Consider the following 27,052-nt stretch of genomic DNA (forward strand, 5'->3'; position numbering starts at 1 on the left):
AAAATAATGGGGGTTCCTTGAAAAACTAAAAATAGAATCACTATATGATCCAGCAATCCCACTCCGGGGTATATATCTAAAAGAAATGAAAACGGGATCTTAGAGATGTCTGTACATCCACGTTCACTGCAGCATTATTCATAACAGCCAAAAGGTTGAACCAACCTAAAAAGCCACTGATGGATGAATGGATAAAGAAAATGTGGTGCCTACATAAATTATTATTCAGACTTTAAAAGGAAGGGAATCTTGTTATATGCTACAAAACAGATGAACTGTGAGGACATTATGCTAAGTGAAATAAGCCAGCAACAACACGACAATACTGTATTATCCCACTCACTCCGCTAGATGATTCCACTTTAGGTATCTAAGAAGTCAAACTCTTTGAGAAAGCAACTAAAACAGTCGTTGCCGGGGGAGGGGGGGGTGAAGGATTTGGAAGAATTTCAGTTTTGCAAAATGAAAAGTTCTAGAGATCTTGTCGTACAACAATGTGTATATATAGTTAACACTACTATACTCTCTGCTTAAAAATGGTTAAGATGGTAGATTTTATAGGAAGTATTTTTTAACCACAATTTCAAAAAAAAGAGATAGAGGCTCATGAAAAGGACACAGGAATCAGCTTGAAGGTGTTCCTAATGCCAATTCAGGATTTTTGCAATAATTTAATGATAATGAAAAATAACCTTATAATATTCTATAATTTTACAGAATAAAATAAATATCCATGGTTCCATACTAATATCTACCTATCTATCTACACACACACACACACACACACACACACACACTCTGCATAAATAGAGGGGAGAGAACAGCTCTTCCTTATAGGTGAATTTCAATTAGTAAATATAACAGAAATAATGGAAATTGTATCAATGTTAATTTCCTGGTGTTGATAATTGTTCTAGGATTATGTAAAATCAAACTGGGTGAAATATTGTTACACATATTCTGTAAGTCTGAAATTATTTCAAAATGAACAGTCTAAAAGAGAGGCAACACAGCACAACACAAGAAGTACTGTATTAGGAAATCAGGAAATTGAAATTCTATTTTTTTTCTAAATACAAAGTTATATGACCTTGGGCAAATAAAAGAAGCTAACTAAGCAAAAACCACCAAAGAATGCTGAATTTTAGGAAGAGAAACCTGGGACACAAAGAACAAATGTCTGTGTGAGCACTGTATCTAGAAAACAGCTAATTTTATGAAAACTCTAAATGGTTTCTTTTATGTAAAAACAACTTTGCAAATCCATGAAACATTGTTTACTTACTATCTTTTTAGCCTAATGAAATCTATTGTGGCATAGAAGGGTTTTTTTCATATTTCAAGGATAACACTAAAGCTAAAATATAAAAGCAATTTTATAAGTCTCAACCAAATATAAAAGCCAAGTCATTGTCAATCCCAAATAAAAAATAAACAACAAAAAAACTCTGAATAGGGGTGATATTAATTGCATAAAGCCTCTAATTTCATTCCTACTTACAAACTCTAGAAGCCTGAAAGATTTCAGTAAATGAAATACTAAATAAATACCAGTCTACTGAAAATTTCACTACAACCAAAGAAATTCTTCTTCTTTTTTTTTAAGTTATTTGAGAGAGAAAAAGAGAGAGAGCATAGTGGGGGAGGGGCAGAGAGAGAGGGAGAGAATTTCAAGTCTGCACTGTCAGAATGGAGCCCAATGCTGGCTATGATCTCAGGAACTGTGGGATCATGACCTGAGCCAAAATCAAGAGTCAGATGCCTAAATGACTGAGCCACCCATGAGCCCTGCCAAAGGAATTCTAATCCTTCTCTGAGATTTAGTTATTTCAGATCAAATCTAACAACAACAACAACAAAATATACATACATATATACATATATATGTGTGTGTATGTGTGTGTGTGTATATATATATGTGTGTGTATATATATATATATATATATATATAATACAATAAATTAACTGTGGGAAATCTAGGAGTTCAACAAAAATAATTACAGGGCCTGCATTATAATATTCTTAGAAGGCCTAAATTTTTTTTAAGTTTATTTTCAGAGAGTGAGTGTGTGAGCATGCACGTGCATGAATGGGGGAGGGGCAGGAGGGGAGAATTCTCACTGTCAGCAGAGCCTGATGTGGGGCTTGATCTAATGACCCTGAGATAGTGGCCTGAGCAAAATTAAGAGTTGGATGCTCAACCAACTGAACCACCCAGGCGCCTTGAAATTTTTAAATTGTAAACTACACTTAAAGTGCACAAAAATACTGAAGGAGAAGCCTTTGTTCATTAGGGATAACTTTAGGAATAACTATTATACAGAATCTTTAAATAGCTGGTAATAATTTTAAATTTAAATAAGTAGTTAAAATACTTATCACTTTTAACTGCTCAATGTTTTATAAACTCTCTCCCAAGAAGTCCCAAAATTGTGGTCTTTGCCATTATATGACTATCTACCCTTTCCAAACCTACTAAAAACAGTAAAAATGAGATCTCTGTGACCCTTGTAAAAGTATAGTAGTTTTCCACCTACAGAGAAATCTCCTGAAAAATAATGTTTTACATAGACTCCATTAGTAAAAAACATTTCCATGTTTGGCCAAGTTTCAAAAAACGGCTTTACACATTTATTTAAACCTACCAAACATGTTAATAATGAAGCAGCTGGTATACAGGTCAATACAAAATATAAACGAATATTAGAAGAAATTGCTTTCAGTAAAGCTGAGTTACTAAAGGGGCGACTGGGTGGCTCAGTCGGTTAAGTGTCTGACTTTAGCTCAGGTCATGATCTCCTGGTCCATGAGTTTGAGCCCTGCATCAGGCTCTGTGTTGACAGCTGAGAGCTTGGAGCCTGCTTTAGATTCTCAGTCTCTCTCTCTCAGCCCCTCTCCCCCTCAAAAATAAATAAACATTAAAAAAGTTTTAAAAGACTGAGTTACTAAAGATTTTGAACCCCCAAAGTGCAAGTTTTCTTCAGTTAAGAAAGATCAAATGTGTAATAAATGAAGAAAAATTTAAAGAAAAAAGAAAATACTTGAGTCATCTGAATACAAAGCAATTCTCCCAAGGCAAAATGTATTATCTGTTCTTAATCTAAAATAACATACAGTTAGTACAAAAAAACACCAGAAAATGTTGTAGCGGGAAGAAACTTAAAGATCATCTGGTTCAAATGATCTTATTGGTCAAAAAACAAAGACCAGATTATTATGTGAATTATCTAAAGTTATCCAGTTAAGTGGAAAAATCAAGAATTAAGGTCAGTATCCAATATTATAAAACGTCTCAATAAAGATCTAGAGATTACCACTCTTAACAACTATACGCCATTACAAACTGTAAAGAAGCTGACTTCTCAAGAAAGTAGGATATTAAAATCAGAACTCTTTTACTTCAGGAGTATAAAAACCAAAGGAACAGAAAAGGTAGACTGAAACTAAAAATATCTCTACGCATATTAAATGGTTTTATACTGAAACATGAGGAGAAGAAGAGTAACAGAACATTTAAAAAATGATCCAAGAGCAAGTTCAAACTTGGTCACTAAAATAACAACATGCATCAGATTCTTCTAATTTACATAGATAAAACCATACTAACTCCTAAGGGAGGCAAAGCATCTTATTTGGTGCGGCTCTAGGATTTGTTGTGGCATTTCAGGAAAGCATGATTACACTCATCATCGAGCAAGTTTCTCTCATTATATATGCGCAATAATTTTTTTAGAGCCAGACAAAGTAGAGTGCATAATGGGACAACAGAGCATATAATTAGATGATGTACTATTTTGGCTGCTGTAGATTGTAACAAGTTAAATAATGTTGCTTGAATTGTACATCAAAAGGTAACCTTCAAGTAGGAATTCAAAAATGTTATCATAAGATATACCCCAAACAGATGCAAGGTAATATAAAAGGACAGTGCCATGTTTACAACGCAACGAATATGAGCCCCTAATCCAGGTATTCTGTTGAGCTAAGGAATATAATGATGGTGTTTATCAATATCATTCTTCAGTTATTATATGTCAGCAAAATGTGGCGAAAAAGTATATATTTACATACATATAGTGGTTTAAATAGTAGAAAGGGGCAAAGATTCAGGTATTTAAGCTCATTATCTTGAATATTTCTCTGAAACTGAAAAATAAAATCAATTTTAAGGAACAGTAAATGTTATAAACTGGCAAAGATTCAAAAGGTACTTGTTGGTACTTGTAATATAATCAAAAGAGTTTTATCTCAATGGCAGATGATTACATTATTTCTTAAGGAAGAATTAATCTTTGAAACAAATGACTAAGAAAAATCATCATAAATGGGCCCTTGTTTGTTTTAACAGACTTTCACAATACACAGGCTAAAAATGCCAGAGAAAGAAATTACTTTACAAAGAAATCTGATTACTTAGAAAACAAATTCCCTTATTAGGTTATTGATAAAATAGAGGAAGTAGTCATGAAGGGAAAATGTAGCCCTGCGATTTCAGGCTTAGAATATAAAATAGGTCATTCACCAATTGCCAACTTTTCAGCACACATCCTACACAATAATACCCCCTTTATTCAAAACTTCTTAATACTCCAAGTTCTAATAATCTGTTTCCCAAAGTTGTGCCAGATGTAATTAGATTTGGACAAAACTACCTACAGACACTCTCTAAAGCAGGGAAACTTACAGAAAGAGATTGAAAACAAATCAAGATGCCCTTAAAGTAGATAAGAAATCTCTCTTTACCTATAACTACCAGGTATTGCTGTGTCTGTCAGCAGAAGCTGAGAAATGAAAGAAGAAAAAATAAAACAAAAAGCATATAATAAAAAAATAAATTACGAGAAAAACTGAACCCAACAATGTCATTTTCAATAAAACCAGTGATTTAAAACACAGTGATTTATTGTCGGTTAAGTAGTATGTAATGAGAAAAGCATCCTCAAAAAAACACAAACAAACCAACACCCAAGCTAATAACATTCTTTTTTCTTTTGTAATTTTTTTCCTTTATGTTTATTTATTTTTGAAAGAGTGAGACTGAGCAAGTGGGGGAGGGGCAGACAGAGAGGGAGACACAGAATCTGAAGCAGGCTCCAGGCTCGAGGCTGTCAGCACAGAGCCCAACGCAGGGCTCGAACCATGAACGCAAAATCATGACCTGAGCTAAATCAATTAGACGCTTAACCGACTGAACTACCCAGGCGCCCCCAACATTCTTAACTTTACATAACGGCAAAAAATGCTTTAAACTTAGAAATTATCAATGATAGGCCTTTGCTACCAAAAAGCAGTATTCCAGTCCCTCAGTGCAACAGATGTTTTTGGTAGTGAAACCTGACCAATCCAAATAAGAATGCTGTTAAGACACAATGTGCTTCTGCCTACTGCAGGGTCTTATGAAATAGATACAAAGGCTTATCTGATGACTGTCCTCTACCAGAATAATAGAAATGATCCTTTCTGCTAATACGTTCTTATGTATTATAAGGAAGCCCCAGAACACTATAGCAATACTTGGGTGGGCATAGAGGTATGGGGTGACGGGGAGCTCAGTGCAGACAAGTAAACTAGAAGCTTGTCTGTAAAAGGTGATGAAATGATTTAAGCATAATGAATAAGAAGCATAAACAAGTACCAGCATGTACCTTTAAAATAACACCTACAGGTAAGTGGTCAGTATCACCTGACAAGTAGGGAAATCAGATATATCCTCACAGACACATTCTTATATTAAAGCATCAGGCAATGTTATGACTGTCTTTTAAAAAATGTGACACCATTAGCAATTCCTCTTTGCAGAAGCTGGTTATAAACCTTAGATAAATCTATTTATTTTTTCTGCCAACTCTGTACAATAAAAAATCAAATCTGAAACCTGCAGCTTTCCAATATACCCAACATCTGGTTATATCACCACTCACACAAAACAGGAGAACCTGATCTAAGCAATCTCCACCAAAGGTGCAGGTAGTGTATCCCTAAGACCCAATCAAAACACAAAAGCTTACTTTGCTACTTATCCCTTATAATTGCTACATATATTTACTAAATGACAATCTTTTCTTTTCAAATGTACTATAAACACATATAGGGTAGTCTGATCCCAAGTAAACGTAATCTTCCAGAAGGGAACAGAGCTACACAACTATTATTTAATATTTTCTTACAGTCCTTGGAAAAAGCAGCTTCCATTCTTGGGAATGACAAAAACCTGAGAAGCTTTCTTCCATTCTTTTTTTTCTTCTTACGTTTATTTATTTTTGAGAGAGTGAGTACAAGTGAGGGAGGGGGGGAGGGAGAGAGAGAGAGAATCCCAAGCGGGCTCCATGCTGTTGCCGCAGAGCCTAAAGTGGGGCTCAAACTCTCCAACTATGAGATCACAGCCTGAGCTGAAATGAAGAGTCAGATGCCCCATTGGCGGAGGCACCAAGGTGCCCCTTTTCCATTCTTTCTTTTTAAACTGTAGTTGATACACAATGCTAACTTAGCTTCAGGTGACTGGCGGAGTCCTAACTGGGAGGATTTCTTAAATGGATGGACTGGAAGGGGGTACTGCCACCTAGCCCAGAACAGGATCGGTAGTTAGCATCACCTGCTACATAACAAAAGCAACTGACCTCCTTATGAAAACCAGCATTTAAAAAATTATGTGTTTTTCCAAAAGTTTTCAAGTTCACTATACCTAACCTACTATCAAGGAAAGTGAGATGAAAAGCTGGTTGTGGCAGCTGCTCCTGTAACCACCACTAGTCTCAGAAAGTGAAACGAAGAATTTTTCTCCCCCAATTATGAAAGATTAATTTAGATGGAGAGCGGTGCTGTTTTCTTAGTATGCCATATACCAGAAATTTTACACATCATCATAAAGAAGAGAATAAATAACAATAACTGCTCTCTTTATCTCCCCGATGTGTCTATGAAAAGAAAAGGACAAAAGCACTGATGCTCGGTTAGAGAAACTTCATCAGAACCTCCAGGGCAAAGAAAATGTGTGTATAATCTGGTGGAGGTAGATATACCACTAACCCCCAGTAATCTGTCAAAAAGAGGACAGACAGCAAACCTGGAAGAAGAGAAACAGATCTGAAAGGCAGGTTTTTAAGGATGCTGATACCACTCAAAGAAGAAGGAAAGGAAGAAAGAAGGAAGTGAGGAACAAATGACACCACTGTATACACATGTACAGCTCAAGAAGACAGAATAGGCCTGAATGAATACCAATTTTACAATCTACTGTATTTACTGTAAACCAAGAAAATAAATCCTATTTAATCAATATTACACACTGTTATATGTGATTCATTCTTATTCTCCAACCCTGTCACTTAGAACCTCCAAAACTTCTCACCTCTCTACCTAAATCCCTGCTAAACTATTAGTGATTTTTGAATACATGTCTATATCTAAAGTACGGAAAGTGACCTGAAGTGTGGAAAATTCCCGGTAAGAAAAAATGTTTTATTTACAATCTAATCAGTCACAGTAACCTTAAAAATATAATACCAAGTATAGAATTTTTTAAATCCCTACAAAATAATAAACCAAGTGTTCTTCTCTACCAACATTCCTGTAGGACATAGGAGCTTTTAACTATTTGTCTAAGAGTAGTAATACCGATACCCTCATATACAGTCCACAGCTGATTAACAATATATATATCTGTGAACTGCTAGGGAAAGGGAATCAATTTGTACTCAGGCTGACCCAAGTGAGGCTAACAGCCTGTCTTAAAAAAAAAAAATTGAAATCATAACTTTGGTCTCATTAGCACTGCACTCTAAGCTGTTAAAGATTCAAACCCTAACTCGGAATTAAGGAGGTGAGACGCAGTGAACCACTAACAACAGGGAGAAAATTTATACAGTTAGGTCTATGCAAAATTTTCTATTAACGCAAACCAGATGCAAGAATAAGAGATGCAGTTTGCAGTATTTGAGCCTTGTGGAATACTAATGGGTTCTTCTATTCCAAGTTTCCATTCTGAAAGGAAGGCCCTTTAATTCATTATTCCCTCAGAGTCCCTGGCACTCCTAAGAATTACCTTTCTAAAATAACTGTTCTAGAGTCCAAATTAGCTATCCATCAGGAGATTATGTGCTGTGGCTCTGAGGAGTCATTCCGAGCCATTCCTTCTATAAGAAGTCACACATCCCTCCAAAGAAATACTGTGAAAGGAACTGTGTTTAAGTATGTGATCCATAAGACCTCTAGCACAGCCAAACTCAAGGTTGTGAAATTTAGAGTTCACATTCAACCTCAATGTATATGCCACTTACAAAATACTGTGATAGCATATTCACCACTGGTTAGTTCCACCATAATTCTATTCTGACTGCCACAACTTAATTCTACCATTTGGTAAATATTTTTCTCCAAGTTTTGGTTAATTAATTTCTTTCTACACAGCTCATATATCAATTTAAAAACTGTTTGCATGCAACCATCTTAACACTTAAAATATGATGCCACCTGCCCCCAACACCAGTAACAAAAGAAAGTTACATATACACGTATGGGCTCTGTTCTCCTGACAGGACTAACCAGCACTCTCAGTGTAGGTCTTACGTAATATTTGCTTTGTGCAGAAACTGTCCCTAGGAAATTCAAGCAGTGGCTTTATCCATAATGAGGAAAATCACTCACATAAGCTTTTAGAACTAGAAATAGAGAAATGTCCACTTCTCATACCAGTATAGGTCAGAAATCTCTTAGGGTTCAGTGAAAAAAATACATAATGCCTAGAATCCTAAAGGTCGAGTAAAACTTCCATAAAAGATACCTCTGGCACCCCGGACAAGAGGCAAGAATATCTGCATCAAACTAACATCAACTCAAAAACCATTATAAAACTGGCTTTAAAATGAAAAAGCAAGAAACAAACCTCAATTTTGTCTGTTTTGGCATCTCCCCAGTATATTTTGTCTTCATCATAATCCAAGGCTAAACCATTTGGCCAACCAAGAGAAGTGTTAACCAGCACTACTCGGTCAGAACCGTCCAGAGCTGCTCGCTCAATTTTCGGGATTTCTCCCCAGTCAGTCCAATACATGTACCTACAGAAGTACACAGAAAATGAGCTAAAAACATAATAAACTATAACTTTCAGATATCCTAACGGTGAGGTCCACCCCTACACTTGTATCAGTTAATACCATAGAAGGGAAAAAAACAGGACTTAAACATACTCAAGAGTTATGTTTAAGACATAAGAGCAGTGTATATGCTTGTAGGAAATTTTCAGATCAAACGGTGTTTTCTAGAACTGATCATGGAAATTCCTTCCAATAATAAGATTTCATTTTTAGTTATGTTTTTCCAAAATATTTTGTGCTCCTTCCCATTAATAATCATCTCTTTTTTCTAAATAATTTTTTATTTAAGTAATCTCTACACCCACCAATGGGCTCAAATTCATGACCCAGAGGATCAAGAGTCGCATGCTCTTCCGACTGAGCCAGCCAGGTGCCCCCGTGAGTTCTTTTTCTTGCCGGCTTGTCATCTCTGACACAAAGAGGCTATCCCAGTCGTAATATTCAGATGACAAACTGAATTCCTAGAAAAACGAACTCTTTCTGTAGTACTAAGTAACTGCTGTGGCTCCTGGGAGGTTAAGTAGCTCTAAGGCATTGATACACACTGAAGTGTAATACTTTTGTCGTTATTTCATTATTTCACCCTCAGAATGAGTCGCATAGTAACAAATAACATTGGTGAGTATATAGAAAGCTATGTTTTCCTTGGACTATGGTCAGGGTGTTGTGACCAAAAAAAATTCTTTTTTTTATATATCTTGGGATATATAAAGTTAGATTATCCTTTACCGTATCATTCTAGAAGGACCAAAAATGGGATGAAATTAAATCTAGGGGAAGAGAAAGAGTTCTGAAAACAATTTCTTTCCACATTTTTCATGGTCATGATGCAACCTCGACAAAATCTGTAGCCAACACCCGATGTCAGCAAGCACTGACTTAATTTATAAAGAAAAACTCTCCAAATCATTCAAGGAAAAAAGACTAACAATTCTTTAACTTGAGATTTTATTCCAATCAGTATGTTCTAAAAATGAATAGCCACTAAAGAGCTGTTTATTGAAAACCAATGCATGCTTCATATTGTTTTTGTCAATGCTTTCAGGGACCTGTGGAAAACAGAAACACCAGGCAAAATTTTCTATCAGCAGAGCTCCTTACCCAACCATGGGATCTAACACAATAGCCCGGGGTTCCTCTAAGTCCTCTGAAATCAAGATCTTCCTCATGGTCCCATTGAGCCTTGTCACTTCTATCCGATCAGTGCCAGTGTCTGTCCAATAAAGATTTCGGGCAACCCAGTCAACAGCAATACCATCAGGATGCGCAATCTGCGCAGTGACCACAAACTGACTGCCAGATCCATCTATGAACGAGCGGCGTATGGCCCTCACTTCATCATCAGTCCAGTAGATATAGCCTTCCACGGGGTCATAATCTATGGCAATGGCATGACGGATGTCTTCTAACTGTAAAACGATGTCTGTGAAATCTGGTGTATCCAAAGAAATGCGTCTTAAGTCTGTCCTTCGGGCTAAAAGCAGTAATTCGGTGGCACCTAGAACAACAAAGTGAAATAAAGAAGAAAAAAACTGAAACCCACAGGCAAAATTTAGTCATTCCAAATAAAGAATGCAGAACTTCTTCAAGAATTGAAAAGTAAAGGAGTACAAAAGAAGATACTCCAGGTCTACTTAGAGTGGAAATGGAAAGTAACACAGTGAACTAGGAATATAGCCTGACTATAAGGCCAAGCTCTGTGATGGCTCAGCTCTCCAAATCAAGTTTTGATTCCTTCTCTATTTTCATTTGTTATATAGGCCCTGAAATGAAGAACAGTTACTTAAAGGTATAATGAATAATGACTAAGTAATGACTAAGAAGAAGTTGAATCCTGAAGGAGGAAGGAGTCATAGGATATAGGTCCTTTGTTCAAGAAGTATGTTTAAAAAGGTAAATAAATCCAAGACAAAAGTCTTTTGTATCTGATGAGAATGTTCTAAAATAAGATTGTGATGGCTGCACAACTGTAAATTAGTAAAAAAAAAAAAAAAAAAAAAAAAACCACACCAACTGAATTCTTTACTTCAAGTGACTGAAATTTATGGCATGTAAATTATATTTCAGTAAAGCTATTTTAGCAAAGAGAACTATAGGTAATGCCTGACATAATTAAGAACAAAGAAGGCTATGGGGAAGGAAAGAGGAGCAGCAAAGAGAGGGAATCAGTTAATGTAACATAGCAGTTAAGGATAAGAGCTGTGGATCTAACAGAACTGGATTCAAGCTCCCATACAAACTTAGGGAAACTTAATCTCTCTAAACCTAGTTTTCTTCATCTGTCTCTCACATGGATGCTGGGAGGATTAAACAATATCAGTGTATGGGCACCTGGGTGGCTCAGTCGGTTAGGTGTCCAATTCCAGTTCAGGTAACGATCTCATCATAGTCTGTGAGTTCAAGCTCCATGGTGGGCTCACTGCTGTCAGCCCAGAGCCCACTTTGGATCCTCTGTCCCTGTCTCTCTCTACCTCCCCCACCCCCACTTGCACTCTCTCTTCTCAAAAATAAACATTAAAAAAAGATCAACTTAAAATTCAGGAATGTACCGAACATACATTTGATAAATATTAGCTAATATATTATCAGTAAAAAAGAAAACACTCAAATTTTTATTTCACTGAGTTTTAAATCAAATTTGTTTATGACATGTTTTAAACTCAAAATAGTATTCAATAAAAACATAGCTGAGAATGAAGACACTAAGCTCAATCTTTTTTTTTGTTTGTTTTGATTTTTAATGTTCAAGTAAGGCACCAGCAAAAAATCATCTAACTATAAAAGACAGTAAGCAAGATGACATCTGAAAGACTGAAAAAAGATTCCCAAAGAAGTGAGTCTAAAAGAAAACACTGGTAGGGCACCTGGGTGGCTCAGCAGTTAAGCATCCAACCTCAGCTCAGATCATGATCTTGTGGTTCATGAGTTTGAGCCCCATGTCGGGCTCTATTGTGACAGCTCAGAGCCTGGAGCCTGCTTCAGATTCTGTGTCTCCCTCTCTCTGCTCCTCCCCGGCTCATGCTCTGTCTCTTTCTCTCAAGAAAAAATATTAAGAAATTTTTTTTAATAAAACACTGATATTAGGCAATCTAGAATTAGAGCTGCAAAAAAATATGAAGAGGAGTCAAGCTCTCAAGATCAACTTTTTGACTTGAGAACTAATTATAAATAAATTTGATCTTAGAGAAAATACAGCCCCAAATACCATAGCAGGCACCAAGCAGGCATAAGTTTGTATCATTCACTGCCTCTGCTAACTACCAAAAAGAGCCAGCCCCAAACTTTGCAAAGAAGTCACAGAAAATGAAGTTAATTTGAGCAAGGTGATCAAAACAGAATAGTCAACTTAAAGCAACTAAATGCCAAACATACATCTAAAATTCAAAACACCAGTTAAACATGTACATTTGCACTGCTGTGAGGGAATAGACAGACCACTATTGCTAAAACAAATCCTCTGTTTTAAAGTCAGGCTACATTTTTTAAACAAAAAAGCAACATAACAAAAACCTTTTGTTTTAAATTGAAACGAAATTATTGTTTGCCATGGAAACCACCTGACGAGAGTCAGCCAGCTTCACCTTTGACTAGGAGGGTAATTTATCAATGCCAAGTCATGACAAATATCCTGTACACCAACTCAATTCCATCTCTCTGACTCCCTGACCCCCTTGCCAGGAACTCTCTAACCACTCTGAAATAAAGACTTCTGCTTTTCACAGTTAGATAAAGAAGCCACTGCTAAATATAACAATTTTCTAACCAGGTCTTGCTGGTGGCTAGAAAACCAGATAGTGATCCACAGGGGTAAGAAAGAAGAGTAATGTTCCATTAACAAGAAAAAGAGAAGAACTGGTGTTCTCCCAAACCACAGGTCTCTCGAAATGTCCTAATTAAACATACTTTTCCAATACACCCTCTCTCTATAGGGAATTGAGAGCGTAAGCAGAAGTGGCAGTGGTTAAGTACAGAAAGAGGGTGTTGTTTGCTTTAAACAGGAGAAAAGGGATTTTTTTCTTCTTCTTCTAAAAGCACTTCTGTTGTTAAAAGGCAATTAAAAATAGCATTCAATAAACTTTTAGAAGATATATCTACCCCATGATAGTCTTTATAGCTGGAAGTTTAATAAACACTGTTTCTTTGCACTGAGGTCCTTCATTTTCAAATGCAGCCTACTGTTAAAAATACTTTAAGAAAAGTAATATTCATCTTCACAAGGATCAGCTGTGATATCAATGGCTGCCATTTCATTAAAAAATGAAATAGCAGCTAATCTTTTTCAAAAACACCATGTTAAAAATTTCGTTGAAATACTAACTTATAAAATAGTATTAAAGAGATGCCCTCAAACACAAAACACCCTTGTTATATAACCAATTGTGAAGGCAGAGATGAAGCAACTACTTTCCCCAAACACTGTAACCTACAGAGCTTATTACAGAGAAATAAATCATAAAAAATTCCAACTGCTATCTAAAAATTTTCCTTCTTGGAGACCGCCTTCTTACCATCTTTGCAGGTTTTTCCATTCTCCAGGAGTTTGACCCCAGTTGGGCAAGCACACTGATAGAAAGGCTTGACTGGAGACATCAAACACAAGTGGGAACAACCACCATTATCAATTCCACATGGATTTGTCGCTGTCAAATATAAATCACACTGATTAAAACCAATGATTATAATGCCCTCCCTCACGCTAGGTACACAAAGGTTAACAACCATAACAAGAGCAACTGTGATAAACCAAATTATTACCAAATGTCATCCAGGTAGCTTGACTACCAAACCATCTGCAAGGAAGGAAGTTAATCAGTGAGAACTGACTTATCATTTTGTACCCTAAAGGGAACACACAAGAAATAAACAGGAGACCCCTGCCCTAAAAGAGCTTACAATCTAGTCTGTATGACAAAATTAACAAATTAGGAAACAATAAAAAACAATGAAATTAAGTGCTATACACTATAGACCTTAAATATTATAGAATCAAATGGAAAATAAATTACTAAGGACTAAAGAAGAAAACTTTCATTGAAGATGTAGGACACGAGGAGTCTTGAAGGACAGGAAGGACAGACAGGAAGACATTTCAAATGTGGTAAAACTCTATGAATAAAAGCTTAGAGACTGTACACTGGGTAAGAGATTAAGGCAAATAGTCTAACTGGATATTAAGGTTTCTATTGACTAATAAGAGCTAAACCTCAGTGAGCACAGAAAATGGGAACAAATTGTGGTGGAGGACACTGGAAGCCAAGAAAACTAATTAGAATGTTGAAAAATCATACTGTGGGAATATTAACATGGAAAAGATCAACACAATAGATTAAAAGAGGGAAAACTGAGAAGTGGAGATTAATTAACACACTTGTAGAAACTATGGAAAGGGATGGACTTAAATAATATTCACAAAAAAAAAAACACAAAATGGAGACCAACAAAATATGAAAGATAAATGAAGCAGTAATAACTGCAAATTCTCGAACTAGTAAAGCAAAGGACTAACAGCACCATTAAACAAAAACAACAGGGAAATTCTCTCATATAGGCTAAGGAAAGGAATAAAAATTCATACATTTTTACAAAAGGCCAACCCATACATTTAAAAACATTTTTATGGACTCACGATCACCAGATTCCAATATAACACATTCAATATTTGACTATCTCCCCCTAAACAGACAGAACTAATACAAAGCAATGCATAATCCAAAAACCCTTCATTTTTGGCTTTGGAACACAATCTGAAATATACTCAGACAAATGCCAGACATTTTATTTATATACAAGTGCCAAACACTTAACATTCTCATATTCCTTTTAAACCTAATTCTATTCCTCTTACAAGAAATTGTTGCCAGCAGCCAAAGCTCAAGTCACTGCAAAGGTTGACCAAAAATAGAAGCAAAACTAAGAAAAAAGGAGGAGAGGGGGAGAGGGAGTGTGCATAGCAAAGCTTAAACAGGTATTTTATTAGGCAACCTGAAGTAGTTACATTCACTAGTTAGATTCACAGAGGTTTCTTTTTAAAAGTTTTTTAAACACACCCATATGAACAAAACCAAACACATTAGAGAGAAATAATACAAACAAGAAATGCATTTATGTACATGCTTAGCTATCTCAGTTTCTTATTTTATTTCTCTCTTCTCTACCACCATCATCCCAGACCCAAACAAAGGGCTGAGTTGGCCAACAGTGATAAATAACAAGCTGCAAATGGTTTAGGCTGCTGCTTGACCTGAATTATATTTTGACATTTTTCCTATGTTTTATTCCTTCCCACTACCTTTGGATACGTCCTTTCTCCTCCTGCCCTCACTGAAGCCAGACATCTGAGTGCTAAAGCTATTCCAACTTGCAATTTAAAAATCAAGATCACTTACCATTTGGCTGCCTCTGTTGGCTGAAGGCATGTATATCCATGGGAGAGAAGATGTTAGAATGGATTTCACGCAGACCCTCGCCAGTGTATTTGTTGCAAGCCAAAATGGAGTGTGTATTCCAGTCAGTCCAGTACAATGTGTCCTCAAATAATGTCAAGGCAAAAGGATGTGGAAGGGAACCTTTAACCACTGCCTGCCTATTAACAAGAAGAGAAAAACTCAAACATTTCTAAAATTTCTTTTATCAAAACTTGATCTTGCCCATTAAAACAATCTTACAGTCCACAATAACACATACAGAACCCAAGTAACACATATCTTAAGCTCAAATACACTTATGAAAAATAAGTCCCAGAGTAAATTTGAACATATTCTCATGGTGTCCAAAACCCCCAAGTACTTGGCAACAGGCCCCACGTTCACTACCAGCTAGCAGAGAGAAGCGCCAAGTATTAGCACTGCAGTCAGTTTCCATCTCTGGGCTCACATCTTTCATCCTTCCACAAAATTCATTAGGAGATAGATGGGCAAAATCGTTGGGACATAGGTGGGCAAAAAGAAAAATCCCAAGGGCTTACAGTTGGCCTGGTGAAGCATTTTTCAATGTGCAATAGGTTTCCCCTTCTTGATGTGTAAAAACAAAGAACCTGAGCCTGTTTCTTCCATCATTTATGGTTTTGATAAACGAAAGTAAAGACATATAATTGAAAGGGCTTAGAAAGGTGTTCTGGTGGAGCTGTTTCTGAGAACCCCAGTTGGCCTCCAGCGAATGACCATCTCTGCTGGTTCTCTGCTTCCTGGCTACTTAACCTCTACAAGTGACGCCCAGCACACAGAACAAGTGCTGCCACAGGCATCGTGGTCGTGAGACAAAGTAGAACCCAAAGTTGCACAAGCAATCCATGCTCCATGAAAGCAAAGACGGAGAGCCTGACGGTGCTCACCCACAGAACTTGGCAGTGTCAGGGAGAATTATTAGTATATACTCCTGAGTAATGAACAAATCATGTTCTGAGTCAAAATAATATTCAAGAAAAAATTCTTTCATGTTTACCTAATATCAAATATAATATTTTTATAAATAGTCTGGGAGGGAGGAATGGAAAATATAAGCAACTGAAGAGAAATAAAGAGCATCACATATTTTAGGAAAGATAATCCAATTTTCAGGTCCTGGACATTACATGATGATCTCAAATACTGAAGAGACCACCAGCATATTAAACTAAATTCAAGAGCAGTAAGATCATTTTTATCTAAGCAGAGTTAATATCTGTTTTTGCACATGGAACGGCCCTAGCTGAAGGTGTTTTAAATTCAGGCTAGATTTTTAAAAAAATGAATACAAGATTAGCATGACTAGTTTACCAAACAAATTTTCTATTTTAGAAACTCATCCCTATTCTTCCAGCCCACATCACCACAATTTTCTCCTCCCATTTTTCTTTTTTCTTCCCTAGCACATTACTTTTCTTTCTTACTTCCCCAAAAGAATTGTCACAATATCAACTTCTGAGGTGCCTTCTTCCACTTTCCAAATGAATGGCTTTATTAAGTTTACTATAGTGATATCATAGTTTTAAGTCCAAATTTAAATAGGTCTACACATTTCACACTAAAATCTACCAAAATTCAGTATGGTAAGACATTAAGAGAGTTCTGAGAAGCTGCCAAGAAAGACAAGCAACCCAAATGAAAAATGAATAGTAAAAAAAACACACAAAAAACAACTAAATTGCTTAGCATTTCAGTGACCATCTTAAAGAGCTGCAAATTCTATAATCAGATCTCTGAAAAACTTTGGGAAGAAAAAAGCCCTTCTAAGTCTTGTATATCATTAAATTAAAAGTTAAAATTCACTCTTTGAAGTAAACACAGGAAAACAGGAAAAATAAAAACCTTCCCCAAAAGATACACTCATTTTTATATACTGACTGAAAAGATTTATATACCGGTCAGAAATCAGATCAACGTGAGTTCAATGGCCCTCTGACACTTAACTACTTACCCCATTTCTGCAAGCTTTATTTTCTTTATCTGTAAATGAAAGATAATCTACCCTCACTGAGTTATCGTAAAGACTAAATGACAACATATGCAAAAGCATTTAGCATTATGCTTGGCCCTTTATGAATTTCATAAATAATCCCTCAGTTGTAGGATATATTTTTCAACATTTTAATATTTCTGAGATGGGGTAACATTTTACAACTGAAGTTGTACATTTCATGTGTTAGTTTGTAAACAAAAAGTTCTTATAATCGATATCACATTAGAGTCAAGTAAATACTAGACTGGCTTATTTATATTCCCAGGATCTCACTGTGCACAAATTAGGTGGAATGACTGGACACTCAGTAAATGTTTGATAAAATTAGATATTGTAAGTGATATATATAATTAACAGAGCTGAACAGAAAGCAGAGTTCAGAAGGTTATCACTTTTTTTTTTTTTTTAATGTTTAGTTTTGAGAGAGACAGACAGACAGAATGCAAGCTGCAGAGAGACAGAGAAGAGAGGGAGACACAGAATCCGAAGCAGACTCCAGGCTCTGAGCTGTCAGGCAGCCCAATGCAGCACTCGAACTCATGCTATGAGATCAGGACTTGAGCCAAAGTCGGTCCCTTAACTGACTGAGCCACCCAGGTGCTCCTCACTGATTCTTAACATGTTCACTGGTCATGTATTGATTCATTCAATCAACAGTGACTTGTTACTCAAAGTGGAGGTAATACATAGTAGCTTCACGTTTCATCTCCTGGTTGGAATTACTAAATAGGCCTACCTCTTGGTTTCTCCCTGGAAACGTAAGTTTCTTCAAGTAACTAATCACGGTACCAAGAACAAACATGGCAGGCAAGATCAAAGCCCAGTTCTTCAGCAGTATATCACAACAATAACAGGAGTTAAAAAATGGATCTCTACTATGAAGACCAAAGGAAAGACGGAGACCCCTGCTGATGTTTTGATTCAGTGCTGGCAACCTCTGAGGGTCATCCCTTCCCTGTATCTGTCATTATCAGCAGTGTAGTGATAGGACTCAACCCACCAATACCCCAAGTACGTGAGCCATTTGCTCTCTCTTTCATATTCCATGCCTCTTTTAAATTCTGCACCAACTGGACTTATCCTTTATAGAACACCTGTGCACTTGCATTCACTTTCTCTGTTTCTGGACCTCTTCCCAGAAAGCTGTCCTCTGCCCCTGTCTCAAAAATTCCCCCACCTGTGTGGGTAATAAATCTTTGTTCAGTCATACCAAAGCACTACCGTCATAAATTTTGACATGTGAACCTAACCTTGGAAGGGAGCTTCTACAGGGAGATTGTTTTAACACCTAAGAAAATGACAGCAGTAGGGGAACCCAGATGGTAAGAATATAAAAGCATTAAGGGTTGAGATTCCAACTCTTGATTTCAGCTCAAGTTATGATCTCACGGTTGTAGGATAGAGCCCCATGTCAGGCTCTATGCTGAGTGTGGAGCCTGCTTAAGATTCTCTACCTCTCCCCCCTCCCCTGGTCACATTCTCTCTCCCTCCCTCCTTCTCTCTCAAATAATAATTAAAAAAAGAGAACATGACAGCAGTGGTATCAGCACAGGTTTTGAAAAATCTCCACAAGTTCTGCACATGAAAACACAGCCAACTATGCAAATAAAGAGCTCTGTTGTGAATGGGTTTTTGGCTTTGCTACCTTGTTTTGTGGTGATATACATATATATATCACCAAAATACAAAAAGGCATGGAAAACTACCAAGAGCCATAAGATCTGATTGGCAATTGGCATCAGCACTTCTGCAGGAAGAATCAGAAAGACAACAGGGCATTTGGGAGACAAAACCAGGAGAACACACACGACAGGCAACAACAGGTAACAACGGAAAGGGGTGCAGACAAATCTGAGAATGTCAGCTGACTAGGAGGGGTTCTGGCCACTCCAAGAATGAGTCCATACAATGAATCCATGGTTGGCACTAAAGGGGCCAGTGCACTGTAACCCACTGTGAACTCCCAAAGCTGACCTTCCAGGGGCCCCTTCCAGACAAAGCTCCATACTGGGGATAAATTACTGGTAGTAGAATGAAAAATGAGCAACGATGGAAAAATAAGGCACAGAAAAAAGTGGGAGAAGGAAACAGAGCCAGGAAATCTCAGAAAGCAAGGTGCCTTTTTTTGAAACACATGCAAGAGAGTTCTGTAAAATTACAAAAGTTAGGATGAACACTGCCTTCTTTGATAAGCTTAAGAAAAACAATTACACATGAAAATTAGACAATAAAGGTATTAAAGGCAAATCCCATTTTAAAAGTTAGTATTCAAGAGGCACCTGAGTGGCTCAGTCGGTTAAGCACCCAACTTCAGTTCAGGTCATGATCTCACTGTTGGTGGGTTTGAGCCCCACATCAGGCTCTGTGCTGACAGCTCAGAGCCTGGAGCCTGCTTCGGATTCTGTGTCTCCCTCTCTCTCTGGCCCTCCCCTGCTCACACTCTGCTGCTTTCTCTCAATAAACATTAAAAAAATATACTATTCAGGGGCACCTGGGTGGCTTAGTCGGTTAAGCGTCCGACTTTCGCTTAGGTCATGATCTCGCGGTTCGTGGGTTAGGGCCCCGCGTCGGGCTCTGTGCTGACTGCCAGCTCAGAGCCTGGAGCCTGTTTCAGTCTGTGACTCCCTCTCTCTCTGACCCTCCCCTGCTCACGCTGTCTCTCTCTCTCCTAGAAATAAATAAAAACCTTAAAAAAAATAAAAATTAAAAAAAAATATACTATTCACATTCAGATTATATTATTTATATCTTCAATTTCTATTTAATAGCATAACTGTTGATCATACTCTTTTCTTATACTTTCCATTTTTATTCTTTCCTTACACTCCTCCTCCCTCCTTTTTCGTAGACTTTCCCCACTAGAGTGAATTTACATGCTCCTTTTATGTCTCTAGGGGTTTGGAGGTGTTTTACTCAGTTACCTTTATGTTTTAAAATCATATTTGGTCTTATTTTAGATGATAACTTCAAGAGTAAGACAATATCTACTGACACTGCCATATATAAGGTAAGACGTTAATACAGTTTTATTCCTGCATGTCTGTCTTCTTCATCTGACCATCCAATTATCACTTCTCATTTTTGACTGGTAACGCCTGGTACTTAGATGCTTATTATGTACTTTTTTAAATCTTCTTTTTCAAAATATCTTACAGCTTCATTAAGTTTTAAAAGCACATTAACAACAACTACTAGATTTAACCCCATGTTTAACTGGTTTCATTCTTCACAAATATTTAATTATCTGACTTCCTCACTCAAGGTCTACATTTTAATTCTGAATTATATCAAGTAACTTTTCCAGAAAGAGCAATATACACAGTGTATTTTGATTCCTTGCTAATGTCTTCCTGTTGCAGTAACACTAACAACCCCTGCATCAACCTTTAGATCTCAGATCTTTCATTGTTTTCATCTCTGCTTCTCCACATTGTGGGATTTCTAAAGGTTAAATTCCACTTCACTGATTTGATTCCTTTTTAGTCATCTGTCTAGTCCCTCACTGCTTAAACTGTTTTTAAACAATCATTTTATCGTCATTCTGTTTTTACTGATCTGAAATGTATTCTTTCATACTACTTACTCTATTCTCATGTATACTATGTCCTCTTGAACTCTGATATTTTCAATTTGCAGCTTTAATTTGGAAATCAAGTCACACAAGGTCAGGGGGCAGGGATTTGAGGCTAGCAATAATAGCATATTCATGTATTGTTTTTTCATGTTTCTGGTAGCACCAAGCAGTCTGTTAATATAGTGAGCCTGCTTATTCTCTTGACAACATTGTGCTCACTCACAGCCAGCTGTAACTACACCTCTGACCTTTGCCTAACATGCTCAATCATGTCAAGTATGGTTGCCATAATACAGATGTCCTTCAGTACCTGGTGTGTTTCCCAAAAGTGATAACATAATCCAGATTATCCCTACCTTGTACCCCATCCCACACTTCTTCCTCCTCATCAACCTCACTCCGGTCATTTCTGGAGAGCCATGGTTATTACTGCTTATTTGAGTAAATCTCTTCAACTTGGCTTCCTTGGGAAGCATATTCTTCACAAGCTCAGTAAGTGATGACCTGTGTCAATCTGCCTGGGTCTGAGGGGTTTCCTGAAACCCAGGCCAAAAACGATGGTTATCACACAACAGCTCAGTCAGACTAGGACATCTTTCAATCTTGAACCCTGCAGAAATTCTTCAAGGTTTCTAGTGTGTTGCTATCTTTGCCTAAGTCTCTGGCATTGATGCAAAATTCCCCTATGTTTATAGTTCATGGCTTTAATAATCATTAACTTGATAATAACTATAAATCTGTATCTTCCTCTAAGACTGCTCTGCTGAGCTACAGGCTCATATAGTCAAAGCTCTACAGACTTCATTAACCACAGTTTTCTCTAAGCAACTCAAACATGTCCAAAGCTGAACTCAACTCTCTTCCCACATTAAAGTAAAGAAAGGAAAAACAATCTATCCTATTTTTCTGAATCCATCTCAAGTAAGTGGCACTTTCATCTAACCAGCCATTCAAAGCAAAAACAGGAGTCATCATAGAGATCTTGAGGGAGCAACAGGTAGTTTATCAGGATTGGGCATAGTATATTAGGGAGGAAATGGTGAGAACATTTGTCTAAAATGAGAGAAAGGAATTAGATCATTTAAGTCACAATTAAGAGTTTGTACTTCACCTGAGAATAATGATGATTTACTGGAAAATTTAAGGAAGTAAACTAAATATAACTAATCTTTAAACCATTTTCTTCACAATCATAAAATTGAGATTTCTTTTTGAAAATCTCCAAAGACTACTACTACTTTTCAGGATAAAATCCAAATGCCTTATCTTAGAATATGAGGCCCACATGATCTGGCTCCTATCCATCTTCCTAGACTTGCCTCCAACCATTCCCCCACATTTCCTACTGCTGCTGAATAACGCTCACAAAACAAAGTGTTCTTTAATAACCTTAACTTAAAAACCTGACTCTAGGGGCGGCTGGGTGAGCTAAGTGTCTGACTCTTGATTTTAGCTTAGGTCATGATTTCATAGTTCCTGACACTGAGCCCCATGTTGAGCTCTGCAATGACAACATGGAGCCTGCTTAGGACTCATATTCTCTCTCTCTCTCTCTCTCTCTCTCTCTCTCTCTCTCTCTCTCTCCTCCACCTCCCTCCCTCCCTCCACCCCTTCCCCACTTGTGCTCTCTCACAAAATAAAGGAATAAACTTTAAAAAAACAAAAGAAACAACAACAACTAAAACCCTGACTCTAGCCATTAGGAATTATTTTCCATAGAGAGGGCTTTTATTATTCCCTCAAGATTTTACTCTTTTTCTTCAGTGTCTGTCAAGGAAGGTTAAAATAGTATATGTATACCCTTGATAACATGCTTTAAAGTCAGTTAACTATACATATACCTGTTTCTGAACTGTATTCTGTTCCACTGATCTCTATCCTTAGATTTAATACCTCATTTTTTAATTACTCTAGCTTTACAGTAAGTCTTGAAATCAAGTTGAAAAATGTCACACATTTTTTAAATCTTAAAAAAAATCAACTGAACTATTTTAATGGGTCCTGGGCATAACCATACAAATTTTAGATTCAATTTGTCATTTATTAAAAAAAAAAAAAAAAAGGTGTCCATGCACATGTACACACATACACACTCTCTCAAAACTCTTGGAATTAAAAAAAATTTTTTTTAATGTTTACTTATTTTTGAGAGAGAGCATGTGAGGGGCAAAGAGAGAGGGAGACACAGAATCCGAAGCGGGCTCCAGACTCCAAGTTGTCAGCACAGAACCCAATGTGGGGCTCAAACTCACGAACCATGAGATCATTACCTGAGCCAAAGTGTATGCTCAACTGACTGAGCCACCCAGGTGCCCCCCAAAAAAACTCTTGGAATTTTTGTTAAGACTGTATTGAATCTATAGACCAGTTTAGGGAGAAATACCATCTTACCAATACAGTTGAGCCTGAACAAGGCAAGGGGTTAAGGGGCACTGACCCCGAACACAGTGGAAACTCCAAACATAATTTCTGACTCCTCAAAAACTTAACTACCAATAGCTTACTGTCCATTGATCAAAAGTATTACTGATAACATAAAGAGCCAATTTACACATTTTGTATATGTACTATATTCTTATAATAAAGGAAGCTAAAGAAAATGCTATTCAGAAAATCATAAGGAAGACAAATACATTTATTGTACTGTATTTATAAAAATCTACATATAAGTGGACCTGTGTAGTTCAAACCCGTGTTATTCAAGAGTCAAGTGGATATTGATAATTTTTTCTTAAAAACTAAATACTGCAGACTTCCCACTGCTGCAACTGGAGATGAAAAAACTATGTATTTTATAACTCACAAAGTAGGTAATAGTAGGTAGTAAGGGCACCTAGGTGGATCAGTCGTTTAAGTATCCAACTTAGCTCAGGTCAAGATCTCACGATTTGTGAGTTTGAGTCCCACGTTGGGCTCTGTGCTGACAGATCAGAGCTTGGAGCCTGCTTTGGACTGTGTCTCCCTCTCTCTCTGCCTCGCCCCCGCTTGCACTTGGTTTCTCAAAAATGAATAAACATTAAAAAATAAAATAAAGTCTTACAGGTAACGTACTTTCTGCAGAGTGTTTAGGAGGCATTATTAATGCATGTTAGGAAATGCATATGAGAGCTTTGAGTTATCTATGTCCAAAAATAACTGATATACTTACAACTATATTCCACAGCTTATATGAAGACTGTTTGACATGAGATATACAAATATAGAATAACTAAGTATATGCTATAAATTCCTGTTTATTTTCTGTTAAGGAAGAGAGGCAAGAAAGAATCTTTGAAGCTCATCATGGAAACTGTACAGCTTGTGTGGGTTTTCCAGATTTGGAATCAACAATTATGTAGCTTTCCCCAGAACTGAATGGTAAGACTCTTTTTTACTTTTGTGAGATTTCTTTGCAGAACATAACAGATCTAAGGTTATTATTCTCAACTGATGATCAATTAAGCTTACTCCTTCTAAGATCAAAGTGCAATCATTCAAGTGTTTGGATAGCTTTCTGACAAATGCACTGGTGTTCATCTCAAAAGGAGTTCAGGAAGTGTGAAAGTTTAAAGATAAACCCATTATCAATGGAAGGGTGACTAAAAAGCTCATGCCTTGCTAATGACTAATTTAAAAGAACCATTTTTCATAAAGAATAGCACACAATTATTATTCTATAATAAATAATATCAACTGATACACATTTACTGAATACCTAGTAAGTACTAAGTACTATGGTCTACTACCTGCTCTTATCAAAAGCAACTGATGATTAAAGGAAGACCATTTAAGGGATATAGACTATACTCCTTCCCTGGGTACTCCAAGGCCTATCCTTAGTTTAACTTCCAGTAGATTTCTATCTTGAATAACATTAGCTTACTCATTTGTAGAATCACCTCTACTGAATTTGCCCCCAATTCTAAACAGAGACCACAATGGGACATTAATATAAAACTATCATACACAAAAAACTGCAACTTTTTAATCCATCACATCACTCCATGTGAAAATTTTCTTCTCAAATTTAATCTGATGTGAGGCGCCTGGGTGGCTCAGCTGGTTAAGCATCCGACTTCAGCTCAGGTCATGATCTTGCATGATCAGGTCATGATCTTGTGGGTTCAAGCCCCGCATCGGGCTCTGTGCTGACAGCTCAGAGCCTGAAGCCTGCTTCAGATTCTGTGTCTCCCTCTCTCTCTCTCTCTCTCAGAAATAAACATTTAAAAAATACTTTAAAAAAATTTAATCTGAAGAAAACATTCTCTTGCAAAGAACTTATAAGCTTCCACCTTTCCAATATTGTGTACTGGCAATTAATTTTACTCTATTCTGTTGAGAAGCTTAAAGATGACTTGTTTTTAACCTTTTTATTAGAAGATAAGGCTGATACAGAAAAACCCACAGAAGATAAATGCATAATTTAATGAGTTATTATACGGCAAACACCCCAAAACCTTCACCTAAATGAGGAAATAAATTTGCCAACCACTCAGAAGGTTCTTCATGGACCTGTACCAACCCTTCCCTCTCCTCAAAAGAATCATTATTCTGAGTTTACAGTAATCACTTCCTTCTCTTTACAGTTTTATTAGCCAGGTGTGAATCCACAGGAAAGTGTAACCTTGACCACCTTTTTTTCATTTACTAAGTCTGTTAAGTCGTATTTTTTAAGAGCAGCTTTAGGTTCACAGCAAAACTGAGGGGAAGGTATAGAAAATTTTCCATATACCTCCTACCCCCACAAATGCACAGTCTCCATCAACGTTCCCCAAAGGTACCAGAGTGGTACTTTTTTACACTTGATGAATCTATACTAACATATCATAATCACCCTAAGTCCATAGCTTACATGACGGTCCACTCTTGGATGTTGTCCATTCTACAGGTTTGGACAAATGCCTAACATGTATCCATCATTATAGTATCATACAGAATTATTCTCTCTACCTAAAAACCTGTGCTCGGCCTATGCATCTCTCCCTCAACCCCCTCTTCAGTCCCTTTTAATCTACAGGTTCCATCATCATTCTTCACAGTTCATCTGTTGAAGGACCTGGGTTATATTTGATCTCTATGTCCATATCCACTGATGCATACTCATAGAGCAGTTCGGTTATATTTCTCTGTTTTCTGTTTTTCTGGCAAATTTCCTGCAAACTCAAAGTTCAGTCAGATGCATCCTGAACTGATACCTTTGGCAAAATGAAAGATGGTGCACTTTTCTTTCATGAGCAGGCAAATAATGTCTTTTCCTGGTGGTGATGTTAGCACCCATTGACGTTCACTGCCTACATCCAATATTTCATTGGAAGTTATAAAATGCTGATATGCTAATTTTATCATTTATTTTTCATGTATTACTGGGAATAGCTCTCTCATGTCTACTATTTTGTAAACTACCACTAGCTTCAGGTAGGAAAGGGAAAATAAATTGCTTCTTTCCCTTTATTACTAACATTAGAAGTAATGATGAATTGTTTCCCTGTCATCCTCTCAAACTGATCTCTTCTTTTCTATAGTATCATCCTGAACTCAAGGATTTAAACATACTTGATGAGTTTCTTTCCATCTTTGACCTGAGAGGCACTTGTCAAATTACTTCTCCAGGCTTACTAAAATGACCCCAGCAAAAAGTAATAGACTCTTTGCTATCTGGTACGACAAATGTTCCAGCTTATCTTGTACATTTCTTACCTTAGACAAAATCAACCATTTCACCTGAAAGGTAGGATTTCTTTTAAGGTGGAACAGTTTTCCAAGATTATAATATAGGTACTTTTTTTCCTATTTCTCTTTAGCAGTCATAGTTAGGAAATAAACACATATAAAATACCTATTGAGCTCATGGCAATACTTCCAATTATAATGCAGAATTATCAGTTTTCCTTACTTAACCTCTACAATATTACATTTATTTCACTTCCTCCACACTGAAAACCCTGCCTATGCAAGGGCAACAGAATTAATA

The 27,052-nt window shown here is 36.8% G+C and overlaps 1 protein-coding gene across 3 annotated transcripts in view; it reads right to left on the minus strand.

Moving 5' to 3' along the window:
* The window catches only part of LRP6 (LDL receptor related protein 6), a 179,677-nt gene that overhangs the window by 74,352 nt on the left and 78,273 nt on the right, over nt 1–27,052 (minus strand). For all 3 annotated transcript variants that reach the window (XR_005529788.1, XM_039239926.1, XM_039239925.1), the window contains exons 4-7: nt 15,479–15,675; nt 13,601–13,732; nt 10,194–10,590; nt 8,882–9,053 (exon numbers count right to left, since the gene is read on the minus strand). Coding sequence is in view for 2 of the 3 variants with exons in the window: in XM_039239926.1 (XP_039095857.1) it covers nt 8,882–9,053; nt 10,194–10,590; nt 13,601–13,732; nt 15,479–15,675 (898 nt within the window). In the remaining variant the exon portion in view is untranslated. The remainder of the gene's footprint in view (nt 1–8,881; nt 9,054–10,193; nt 10,591–13,600; nt 13,733–15,478; nt 15,676–27,052) is intronic.

This window comes from Hyaena hyaena, unplaced genomic scaffold, assembly GCF_003009895.1.
Source record: "Hyaena hyaena isolate Hyena2069 unplaced genomic scaffold, ASM300989v1 scaffold_164, whole genome shotgun sequence".
NCBI lineage: Eukaryota > Metazoa > Chordata > Mammalia > Carnivora > Hyaenidae > Hyaena > Hyaena hyaena.